A 12,965-nucleotide genomic window follows, 5' to 3' on the forward strand; every position below is an offset into this window, starting at 1 on the left:
GTCGTTTGCCTGGGGAAAAAGCTTCATCCTGTATTAAGGCAGATTGAATGTTTGTTTGCTGGACGGAGGAGAATCACCTTAAATTACTAGCAGAAAGCAGAGAGTGATGGCATGTTTCCTTGAATTCCAAGCTATTGCAATGCCTGCAAATTGGTCCATTATGTCTGTAATCACACCAAATCATCACAGGGGCGTAGGGAGAGTGTGTGGCACTTTCAATGTTATATAAAATATTTTGGGGTTTTTTTTGTGCAGGGTCATTGTCATTTATTATCTTTTGGTGATTTTGAGTTTGTTGGTGGATGGATGGATGGATGGATGGATTGATTTATGGGGCAATTAATGAATGAATGAATGAATGAATGAATGAAACACGCTGTGTGCTCCCTTGTCTTATGATGGCATAATCCACAGAAAGGTTTATGGTAATACTTTACTTGAGAGGGCACAAGTAACATAGTAACTCAGTTACTACTCAAGTACAAATAATGAACAAGTATAGCAACTACATGAAATACATGAACCATCATGATTGATTAATGATGAACGAGCATAGGATCAGTAGCTAAGTAGCAGAAACTAGCCCTTAGTTTCTGTTTAATTACTACATTAAGTAAGAATGTACTATGTTATTTGTGCCTCATCAAATAAAGTGTTACCAAGTTGGTCAACAGGAAAATGGAAGTTACATCAGCTACTGAATGTCGACAAGAAGTTTGAGCGCTGATACTGGACAGTGAAATAACGCTTCTCCTTGGTCATAGTGTCCCTTGGGTTCCTTTGGCTTTTTTGGGGTTTGTTCCTTTGACTGCTGATAGTCAGGAATGTAGCACTGATGTGTTTTTACTATTAATATCTGGAAATGCTTCAGTGATCAGAGCAGACGATTGACACCAAACCTGGCCAGAAAGCAGCCTGCAGTTAGCTTCTGTAAAATCGCTAAATAAAGGGCAAACCGCAGATGATTGTAATTCACAATGTTCCTCAGATGTTTTGTATAGTTTCTGTGCCATTTCTCTTTACTTTCTGCGTCGTCTTTTCCTCCTCAGTGCAGCCTCACTCCCGGCTTGTCGGCCCGGCTTTATTTCGGCCGTTCCGTGGAGATCCGTGTTCTTTATAAAGACCAGAGGAAGGTCCTTTGTCCATAAAAGGCATTTTTTTCATCTTTGAACATAGCAAAGGTGTTTTATTGGCTTTGTCTCTTGGGCCTGTTTGCTTCCACTGGCAGTGGTGAAATGTCAGCAAGTTGAAAGGCTTCGCTTTTACGTTCGACAATTAATGTTTGTTTAAGCCAGAATAGTTAAAAAAAAAAAAAAAAAAAAGTCCTTGAATCGATAGGGCAGATCTTTCAAAATGCTTATGATTATGCTGTGAGTGGCATCTGATATGGTGACTATTCAGACATGTACCTATAGTGTTTTGTCATGGGGACAGTACTGTAGTGCCTTTACGGGACCTTAGCGCAGTGCCTGATTCCAGTTTGCTGATTGGCTCCTCTTGCTGCAGTGGGTGTGGTCTGAGAAGAGGGCTGGTTCTATCCTGTGATTAGTCAGTTCATGTAAACTTTAATGTGCTTCTATGAAGCATAGATTCAGCCATAATGACGTGATGGAGGAAGTGGTGATGCCGCCGCCCCCCCTCCCCGTGACCCTGGACAGGACAAGCAGCTACAGAATTTGGATGGATTGATGAAAATGATAATATGCCAGGAAAACAACATTAGCAGGGATGGACGTGACTGTTACGCAAGTACGCATTCACCTTTAAAAGCGATGTGTGGGGCAATCGATTCATGTAACAGCGCAAACACGTATGTGTTTTATGTGCGTTTGTGCTGAAATTACCATGAGTTTTAACCTCTATTCCTCAAACGATGTACGAATTGTGCTGTTACATTAATCGATTGCTGCACGTAACACTTTTAAAACTGAACGTGTAACAGTCGCGTCAATCCCTGAACATAAGTGATTTCTTTATTGCATTTTTTATGGCGGTCAATAGGAGCTCTGATTTCGGCTACTTGCATGTTGTCATCGAGGTAAAAACAAATAGTTTTACTTCAGTGGGCCCTGAATTTGCGTGCTTTCATGTTTGTCACTCGCCAGCGTGCACAATGCCTAACATGCGGTGATTCCTCGCCCCCACAGAAAAAAGAGTGGACCTGGGATGAGAGCAAGATGATGGTGATGCAGGACCCAGTTTACAGGTAGGTGTGTCTACTTCACGCGTAACCGGAAAATGTCACCGATGAGGGACTTGGCTGAACGAGCCTTTAGCTCCGCTGTCTTTCCAACGGGGCGACCTCACTCATCATTCCCGTTTGTGGAGTTTTTCTAAGAGCTTTTCAGCAAGAGGTAGAACGTCAATGGGATTAATATGCTTTTTGGCATCTTCCTGGGAAGGTATTAAATCAGTGGTTAAACGGAATATAATGTGCGTCGTTTAGAGGCCGCTGCGGCCTTTGATTAGGCTGCGCCCATTCGTCAAGTGTAAGTATGGATCATGTTGGCCATCAATCAGAATGTCATCCTTTTTCTCAGTAATGGAGAATTAATGTGCGATGATTGTCGAGAATGTTCTTACGCAAAGTATGCATGATGTGCTCTGTGTAATTACGTGTCGTAGCTTGGGGAGATGATGCAGCAGATCTTTCATTGAAGTGACTTCCGTTAAGGGCCTTTCTCCGCGATGTTAGCGATGTCTTCTGCTTCGCATAACTGTAACGTTCCCCATGAGATTCACGGAACTCTAAAGCTTTTTTTATTTTTATTTCACGCACTTGTGAAACTGCATCCAGTAGCTAATCAGTTCGGTTTATCGAATTTCTTTCATTTCATAAAAAATATTGATGATATTGATGAATCTCGGCTTTGCTTAAGAGAAATTGTCTCCTTCGAGCGGAGATAAAGACCTTCAGTGCTTGGCAGTCAATGTCATGCCGTATTATTATTGATCAATACCCTTCAGCGTAAATATCAAGTAGCAAAGGTAACTTTTTGGTAAACGGTTCCGCTCCGCGTTCCCTCTGTGAGGAGAGGGACTGCACGTTGCCATTCGCCAATCACCCACCAGATTGTACTTTTTAAAGCGTTCCCAACAGACACCCCATGAGTTTCAAATTTAATTCTCTTTGTGTCATTTCTAGGAAAATAAAGGGGAAATAATAGTGTCTTACTATACTAATGAAGTTAGTGAGTGGATGCTTTTAATGCATTTTGCTCTTAACCTGAATACTGATTTATCTATTCAATCCACATACTGCTGCCAAATTCTCATTTGAATTTGTCAGAATGTTTTTTTCTTTGCACAGTAAATGGCAGAGGCTGTGTTTTCTGTGTAGTTTCATATGTATGATTAAGGACAAGGAGGATATCGGGAACCCGTTTGATAATTTTTTTTTTTATTTTTTTTTTATTTTTCCATGATTGCTGATCCAAACAAGGAAATGTTACCAGGGTGACACATAGGGGGCGCTCTGAGTAGGATGTGGAATGACTTGCACAGACAGAGGAAGAGCAGGCAGACTTCAGAAACCAGTAGGTGGGACTGTGCTTGGAACCCGTGTCCCGGGATGTGTGAGATGTAACTCTGCCAACTCTGTCGTGGTTCTGCCGTAACGGGAATGATGGCGGCCGGCCTCCTCAACTCGAACGTACGTGCAGACAGAAAAGGCAGCCTGGGGGGTCTGACACGGAGACGGTTGCCAGGCAGCACTGCCTCCTAACCCACTCCTCGATTTAGCCACACAATGGAGGATTTGTTGCTGAGGAAAAACCGGATTATGTTTCAGTTCACTTGTATTAACCTACACTGCAGGTATCGTAATATGGAAAAACTCTTCAGCTGTCAAGTAGAACATTCATGTTCCAGGGACGCTGATGTCATCCATGCTGTCAAACTTTTACACCCCAGATATTTCAAATGTACAGTTATCCACAGGCAAAGTGTCGATGTCAGCTAGATTGTGATGTACAAATATACAAAAATATAATATATTTTATATAATTATATATATAATATTATATATTACTGTCATACTCATACGTTCTGGGCAGTGATGTACTGCAACGTTTCTTTAACAAAATCAGCCTAAATGGAAGGTCTTTTTACCAAATACACGCAGTTTCTCGTTTAACATTTACCCCAACACAACTTCATATTCCATTCGTCTAACAGAGTTCCGTCTTTGGGATCCTTCTTCTTCTTGGAATTTGGGGTCGAAGCTTTTCCAATCGGCTCCGATCCTGTGAGGCTTGGAGAACAGATTGCTTTTCCGAACGCCATCAGTTAGACGCAGCTGATTCATCCGGTGGAAACCTCGCTGTTCTGTAGCTCTCCTTTGTGTGCATCCTTCAAATACTCACAGTCTCGTACATACTCTGATCTTCATACAAATGCTGTGGCCTCGTTTGACACCCGACCATAAATGAAGATAATACTCCTTTATTATGAGTTCCTGTCTTACTCAAAGGGGTGTAAATTAAAGGTATTAAACTCTGCACTTACAGCAGTCTTGTCGTCTTGGTTCTTCAGTTTCTAATAGCTAAATGTATATGAGCAGGCAGCCTGTATAGCTTGATTAGCAACATGCCTATGCTGCATTATGAAACCCACGTGCGACGTGTTCATTCATCGCAACATTTAACAGATACATTTATCCCAAGTGAGGTACATTTTGAGGAAGCTGGGTCTGTCAGTCCTGGGAGCATTTATGGGTTAAGGGATTTGCTGAAGGAGCAAAGCGCTGACATCACTCTGCCGACCCTAGGATTTGAACCAGCGACCTTCTGATCACAGCATCCGAACCCACTGAGCTGCACACCCACCTCGAACTGTAACACTGAAACTGTATTCTCTCTTCGTATAACAGAAGGCAGATGAGCTCCCTGCTTGTGTCATTAAATACCCGTGACAGTCACTGTTTGTCAACTCCAACCCCCTGACTAATCGAAAAGTCTGCTTTTCATATCGGCCACTGAGTCGGCTCTGCTTTACTAAACTCCATGTCAGAAAAACTGTCTATGTCAGGGACCTTTCAGAGGCATAGAGGCGTGTGTGTTTCACAAGTGCACGCCCTCATAACTGTGGAAATGCTGATGGAAGAATATTTAACGGAAAATGGGTTCACCTGAACTTTGAGCAGTTGTCCAGAGCTTTTGAACGCTTTTCTTCTGGCTAAGATCACTTTTTTTTGGACGTTGTTAAAGACTGTGCTTGGCTATAGCCGTTCCTGCAGATGTGGGATGTTTTATTGGTCCAGCTAACAATAGCAGGAAAACCACCGTCTGATTTTAAAAAAGGAAACTTGACAGATTGTATCAGTCAGTCCATCTTGAATCTTCATCCATCTTCCATTTGTCTAATCCTGTTTTGGATCGCAGGTTAATCTGGAGCCTGTCCTAGGAGGCGCCGGTGCCTGACCCGGGAGAATCCCTTTCAGGAATTTCAGTTACTGCAGTTAATCAATTTACAAAAATGCCTTTGGAGAATGTCTCTAGTGGGGATGTTGAGCCCTTGTGACAGTCAGGGTAGGGACTGACGTTTATTAGACCACGAGGTTCCTCTGTCAGGAGGTACACGGCAGGGCTTGGAACATTGAGAAGAGAGAGAGAAAAAATAAGTCCCTTTCAGTGCATTAGAAAATGGAAAATCACAAACCTGGGTCTAGGAGTCGGCAATCACATTGGATCACATGAGCGTCAGGTTTGGGTAGAAGCTGTAGTCAAGGTTACAAGAAATCAACAGGAGTACAACAGTTCAAGCAGGAAGAGGAAGACACACGACCAATTACAATGCAAAGGCCTGGTCACTTGACCTTTGCTCATGAGATAGCCACACCCCATCCTTATGATTGTGCAATTAATGCTTAGCCACTCGACGTTTACTTTGTGTAGTATGTTTACGTTTTTCCAAATTGTGATAGTGAGCACGTTCAGAGCACTGTAATACACAGGTAGCCGAGTTTGGTCAGCTGACTGGCATGAGATTTTCAATTTGTGACACGCCTCCACACGTATTTACGTTTATGTAAGAGTTTTATTACCTTGTAATAGTCTGTAGGGTTTTCAAACTACCCCAGTGCTTTTGATGTAGCCGATTCTGTGTTTATAGTTGAATAATATAGATCTGCAGTAAGATTTCTTATGTAACCATGACAGATGCGTGATAGCTGGCAATCCTGTAGCAGAAACACGCTCGACACAATCGTGTAGCTCAGAAGTGCTGAAATAAGCTTCTGAACTTTGCAGTCATGCCGTGTTTTTTTTTCCCTGAGACTGGTGCTGAAGTCCTGCCAGGAGTCATCAAAGATTAACTGTGTTTGAAGGTGGAAGAGGCCCCCTTTATCAGAGCATCTGGACTCGCTTGTTTGTGTTTCTCTGTTATATTTCCCCCCTCTTGTTCCTTTTTCTCTGTGGGATGGTGAAGATGTTGGATGACCTTGATGTTCCTCAAAAACACTCGGTGAGCACTTCAGCAGAATTGCCCGACAGAGCCAAACCAGGCTTCTGCTGACAGAGGTTGATTGAAATTGTTTTTGAAAAACCAAACAGGTCGACAGGTTTGACCGCATTAAAAAAACGGAGCCACTACCTACACGCGTGTTACTTGGAAATTCTACCTGATCTTCACACGCTTAACCTATATAATGCTGGTTTGGAAAAATATTCCTGTCCCTTTGCGGCTGTAATCCTCTCTGCCATTTGCAGATATGCTCTTTAATGAGCATTTTAAGGTCATATCTTATAAGACATCAAAGCTCTGCTCTCGCACTGTGAAACGCAAAAGCGTAGCTCACTCCTTGTGAAAGCAGAATGGCTGTTATGCATTTGCACGTCATACATGAGTAGCCTTTGTTTTGCATTAATACAAGTTGTAAAGATACATTTAACCCTTATAAAGAACAGTACAAATAAACTCACACCTACACTCAACACTCTTTCATATGACTGACAAATGGGGGTATGAGAGAAGCGTACTTCCGGCTTATTTTTCAAAATCCTTAGATTTATCACGCATTTAACATATGGATATGTTCGATAACTGGGTTATTCCAAAATGACATCAGGTAAGGTATACCTTAGACTGAGTGCCGGGAAGATGGACGGAGTCCGTATTCACGGTAATGCAGGCGGTGCACGTTTTCCAGTTAGAAGAGGATTTTCACAGAGTTGCTGCTCAGTGTTTGAAATGTTTGTAGGATTGCTGAATAGCTGATGACAGAGTTCCATTGCCACACCAGCTCCTAACAGTAAAATCACGTGTAAGACATCCTGTATTATTACTGTATTCCTTATGGTAGGGCTCTCAACCATTTGATGTCCACGGACTGGTTTATGTCGTACAAAAGTTTCACATAGCTGAAAAAGGGAGGGGTTGGATGGGTGTGTCTATATGGCTTATAGAAGTTTGAGGGTAGAACGAAAAATGATTGAGAGAGAAATCCTTGATTGGGTCCAAGCAACCAGAGGAGGTGGGACCGACCAATCAGACATCTTGGCCCTGCCTCCTCTAGTTGCATGGACCCACCTCCACTACAATCTGATTGGTTCGGAGAGAGAACCAATCATTTTAGAATTTGTGCAATAAACATGAATTGCTGATCAACACTTTTTAAAAGCCCATGTAGGGCTTTAATTATGGGGAGGTACAGTGTGCAGAGATTCGCTTAATTGCTCACTGGCAGCAGTTTCTGCTTGTGAGGGGGAAGGCGGGGAGCAGTCTGTGCTCATGCTGCTACCGTGGCCACTTCAAACCCTTGTCCATGTTCAGAAGGTCGCTGGTTCAAATCCCTGGGTAGACAGAGTGATATTCCCATTGGGCGCTTGAGCAAGGCCCCCCAATCATTCCAGGGACTGGCCGACCCTGTTTTCTGAACAACATTGGCTCTCGATCATAGCGTTTGCTGAACAAATAAATCTAATGTGGTTCTGCTTTACAACGGGAACAGAACCCAAGGCAGTACCTGCTGCCATCCAGACCACTAAAGAGAAGTGCAGTTCACTCAGACCATCAAAACCTTCCCCCGTTCATGAACCCGAAAATGACAACAGCACCAGTCCTTGTGATGCAACATTTAAGTGCAGCCAGGGGGTAATGAAGCAGGCTTCAGGTGTCTGCATGGCTTTCAGCTGGAGGATCTTGTCTGGCATTACGAATGGAGAAGTGGCAGTTTTAGCACAAAGAGAGAAGCCCACTGAAGTGACAAGCTCCAGACCCTGAAAATGTGTCAATTGGTTAATCTTTCTAGTCCAGGGACAGACTGGTCAATAGAACAATCCTCCATAGGAATCCTATCGACATCTGACGGCAAGATGCACGTTGAAATGATCAGGTTATCCGGAGTGGAACTCTAAGGATGGTGCCTCAAGTCTCACCGGAGACGTCGTGGACATTGGACTGTTGCAGGTGCCTCTGATGGGGTGTTTTATATTGTGTCTGCCTGCTATTGTTAGCTTGTGTCTCACTCCTGCTGTAATCTCACTACACACATGAGCACATACATGTTCAGGTGAGATATCTGGGAAGGATGCAGACCTGAGTCTATCTGCCATCTCTTGCCTTCACCTGAAATACTTCTGGTGCCACATTATGGCGGGGGGGGGGGGGATCTATGCACTGACCCATTTTTCCGTCATGACTGAGTGATAATGAGAGACCAGGGGACTGTTTATCACTGTGGTGAATGAAGAACATCTCCCAATGCACACGCTAATTAAGATTAAATTTCTCTGCTGTCCTACACATGCTAAATTTTAAACTAATCCTCAAACTGCAATCGTATTACTTTCTTCATGATTATTTTTTTCCTTCATTTTGAACAGCTCTCATCCCCCCAGTAGGAATAGGCAGTATTATGTATGCATGTATAATGTATGCATGTTCACACACATGCACACATGTAATATAATGTAGTTTAATTTAATATGGTATCATATAATGCTGAGTTATTTATTGGTTGGTTTTTTTTTTTCCCATCCCAGTGGGGAAATTCTCTTTTCGCCTCTCTCAACTTTATAATATAGCATATATTATACCCACTATGTGGATAGCAGTGTTGAGACGCCTGGCCATTACACATACTGGAACTTTTATGACATCCCATATATGTATGTGTCACGGGTTACACATATTGTGTACACACTCAGCAGGAGGTAGTGGGCATGACCACCCACTTTCGGCTCCAGGATCGGCTTTGAGGATAAGCTGCATTTCCCACACTTTTGGCTTCCTATTAACTTTAACGAGCCTGGCCGTTCTCCTCTGCCCCCTCTCATTAACAACACTCCGCCGGGTGTTTATCGCAGCATCCCCTGTGAAGTCCGGACGTCGTAGCGCGTGGAAATCCCAGGAGAGCGGCTCTCTCCGAGTCGCCGGGGACACCCTTCTGGCACCAGCAATCATAACATGTTTAACATTTCTTAGATCTAAAATTACTTGTATCTTTGCCACTCTAATGCTTCGCCAAATGGTAACTGAATCTCTTGACCCAGTGCCGTGAGTAAAGAATTTTCTGTTTGCAGGTGTACCTAATTAACTGGCCATATATATTTATAGTGTATATAAATGTGTTTGTGTATAATATGCATAACATAGATGATATAAACAGACCAGCAGAGATAAGAGGGACAGAAAGGGTACTCTGATGGGGAGCATTGCATCGCTGTAGTACTTTACAATACATTCACTCCGTAATAAGACTGGATGAAGGGCATTTCTGTATTAATTAAAAGGAATAAAATGTGAAACATGCAACGCTGGTATTATTTTCAAAATGGAGAATTCTTGAATGACGCTGACCAGCTCCTGTCTGCCTTTAGCCCCTTGTAGTGTGTGACGGCAGATTCTCTCATCCTTGTACATCGCTTGTAGTGTGTGACTATGGAGCCTTAGTCCTTTGTGGTGCTGGGGGGTGTTTTATAAAATGCAGTTTCTGTGTAAAAAACATAACATACAGGCTCTCGTTACGACTGGGCTGCATTTTGTGTTTATTTTGCATAGTTAGGCCCGGCACAGCGATGTTCACGGTTAATTACTACATCCCAAGGAAAGTCTGTAGGTAACTGTAATGGGGCCTTTTTTTAATTAAGCCAAAGGTGGTCGTTTTTTTTTTGTTTTTCGTCGTTTTTTGTGTTATTTGAGGAAAAACCTTCAGATATTTTCCTGGTATGTTAATTTTTTTTTCCATTAGGAAAAGTAGATTTTTTTATGAGCCAGTTGGGTTTGATCTATTTAATACGTGTTCGGATAGAGAAGCTTTTCCCCCTAGAGAACATGCTCAGAAAAGTGTTTTCTTTGGGTTAATTGGTGCTTGTCACCTTTCTGGCAAATGAGAACGCTGCATATTTTTGCATTTCTTTAAAGTCCCTGTTTTTCAGAGATATATTCCTAAAAACACTAGTGATTATATATTGCTTAGCATTAGCTGGCAGCTGCCATGATCGTTTGATTGAAAGCACATGTGGAATGTTTGTGTTATTCTGGCAAAGGGATATTATCTCTATACATTATTCCATCTACAGCAGAACAACTGCCGGCTTAATTCACACAATGTGGTCTCACAGAGGAGCCGATTCTAACGCGCGCTTAAATGTGAGTGGTGTCAATCTGTCGATCCCACAGGCGTGCACTAATAATGCCCCCCCCCCCCCCCCCCCGTCTCTATTAGCATGGGGAACTAATTACAGGCAGCTCTGCGTAAAATTGACGCAAGTAAATTGGGACTTGAGCAAAAAGAGCAGAGATGCGTAGATTTTACAGAAGCGCAAACTCAGCAAGGTCATATGTGGCAGTAAGTAAATTTGCACTTTATCTACTTGTTTAATATGTGTTCTTTTGGAACTTGCATATTTCGAGTCTGCTTTTGATTAATGTGTTTCTTGCTGTAACTTATCTTGAATGGTATGGGAAGGTAAATCCCATAAATTTATGTAAAATTACACTTTAGGGCGTGTGGACCAGATAACTTATGTCAGCTGAGAATTGCCTGTATGGTAAAAGTGTTACCTATGGTGCTGTATGGCTTCAGTACAGCTGGGGAAATATACAATATGAGATTTTCAGGGGGCAGTTCTTTTTCCCTCTAGTTGTGTAACTTTTAAAAATGAATTTAAATTCTGCCTTTGTTGACTTTTAGACGCGCTTGTGCATTAAGAGTCACCTGCTGGTTTAATAGAATTTGGAGATTAACAGGGATTGTGGCAGTCATTCAGCCGAGCAGCAGGCGCTGAATCATTCAGGTACCGTGAACAGTGCGCGGCGTTACTGCGCTACCAGCAGAGCGAAAGCCGTGTTTTGGGAAAGATAAGAGTCAGAAGCTTCTCAGAACGCTGGGGACACGTCTGCCTGAAACCACCCGCGTTTATATTTTCCATGTTTTTGCATGGAATCTCGTTGTGCCACTTAGCATGAGCCTTTGATGAAACGGATCTGAAGTCCTCTCTACTCCCTCTGTTAGAGAATTAATACCCCCCACCCTTGTCCCATCGTTTCCAAGATCATCCATCCACCCACCCACCCACGTTCTAAATGCTTATCCTGGTCACAGTTATAGAGAAGTCTGAGGCTCTATTACCATTTTCATTGTTGTTGTTGCTTCTCTTTCGGTTTGTTTTATTCCTGTCCTGTGAACCAGAATGTTTTCCCTATACACTCCATTGCTGTGAATCATAGCAGCCCTGCATGCCTGTCACAGGAAACGACTGTAATGTAGGTGTCGCCGGCTGTGAGAAGTGGTCCTAACCTTCTACGGGATGGATACCTTTTATGTCGGGGCGTTCCAGTCCTGAAGGAATCTCCATCTCTCCCTGCCCGCCTCCCTCTCGCCCTTGATCTAAGCCACTGTGGAAATGTTGACATCTGTGTTAAAATTGCTTAAATCTTCATATGTCTTATCTTGGGTTTAAATGCCTTTTGTTACGAATTTGATCTGTCTGTCTCACATGCTGGGGCTGCAGATCCTTTTCATTCATTGATATTCCATGTATAATTCTATTATCTACATTCGCTGTAATTCTTTATGCCCTCCGACGTGACTGTGGTTAATGTCTCCTTATTCTTCATGCTTCTTATTCTTAAGAATTGCGTGTGTGTGTGTGTGTGTGTGTGTGTGTGTGTGTGTGTGTGTGTGTGTGTGTGTGTTCTAAAAATGCGTCCATCTATTTATCTTCCACCCTCTTATCCAGATAGAGTTGTGAATAGGGCTGGAGAATGTTCAAGGCAGCAAGAGGTACAAGGCCAGGCAGTGCACTGCGCATAAGTGTCCTGGTAGGGCATGCAGTCACACACCAGGGGCAATGTAGAGATACCTCCATGTCTGTGGAGTGTGGCAGAAAACCAACACGTACACAGTGGGGATGTTATTCAAACCCCTGACTCTAGGGGGCGAGAGTATACAGCCCTATCCACATTTCTGTCCTTGTTGTATTTCGTGATGTCATGATGAAGGAGAAAATGTTTTACTGCTCGTGGTTAAGTTTATATTGATAAATCACCGAAGGGGGAGAACTTGTGCCGTATATCAAGCCCGCAAGCGTTCTGCTCTGTGTCAGGAAATGGCTGAGTCAGTAGGGCTGGTCCAAATGGAGAAAAGAGACAGGGGTCCATTTTTTACATAGTCGTGGTCTGTTTTGGTATACCTTACCATCAATACCTACTGTTTTAAAATGTGGCAAAACATTGTTCTTTAAGTATGTAAGATGGGGGGGTAAAAATGATGTTTAGGAATTATAAATGTTCCATTTGCCAAGAGGGGTCTTAGGCTATAGCCTGGGATAGCTAGTGCATTAATCTGCCCCTGATGTTTATGGGCTGGACCACTGGACCCCTCGCCCCATCCACATCATCAAACATTTTTCTTCCTCCAGTAGACTTTTCTGATTAATTTTTGCTGCATCTGATAAACAACCAATGGCGTCTCTAGGCCCTGTGGGAAGCTCGCCAGGATGGTGACTCTTATTTATACCCTA

At 42.9% G+C, this 12,965-nt stretch overlaps 1 protein-coding gene across 4 annotated transcripts in view; it reads left to right on the top strand.

Moving 5' to 3' along the window:
• nos1apa (nitric oxide synthase 1 (neuronal) adaptor protein a) overlaps positions 1 to 12,965 on the top strand; it is a 65,894-nt gene that overhangs the window by 22,500 nt on the left and 30,429 nt on the right. For all 4 annotated transcript variants that reach the window (XM_048976557.1, XM_048976558.1, XM_048976559.1 and 1 more), the window contains one exon: positions 2,148 to 2,206. In XM_048976557.1, coding sequence (XP_048832514.1) covers positions 2,148 to 2,206 — 59 coding nt within the window. The remainder of the gene's footprint in view (positions 1 to 2,147; positions 2,207 to 12,965) is intronic.

This window comes from Brienomyrus brachyistius, chromosome 15, assembly GCF_023856365.1.
Source record: "Brienomyrus brachyistius isolate T26 chromosome 15, BBRACH_0.4, whole genome shotgun sequence".
Taxonomy (NCBI): domain Eukaryota; kingdom Metazoa; phylum Chordata; class Actinopteri; order Osteoglossiformes; family Mormyridae; genus Brienomyrus; species Brienomyrus brachyistius.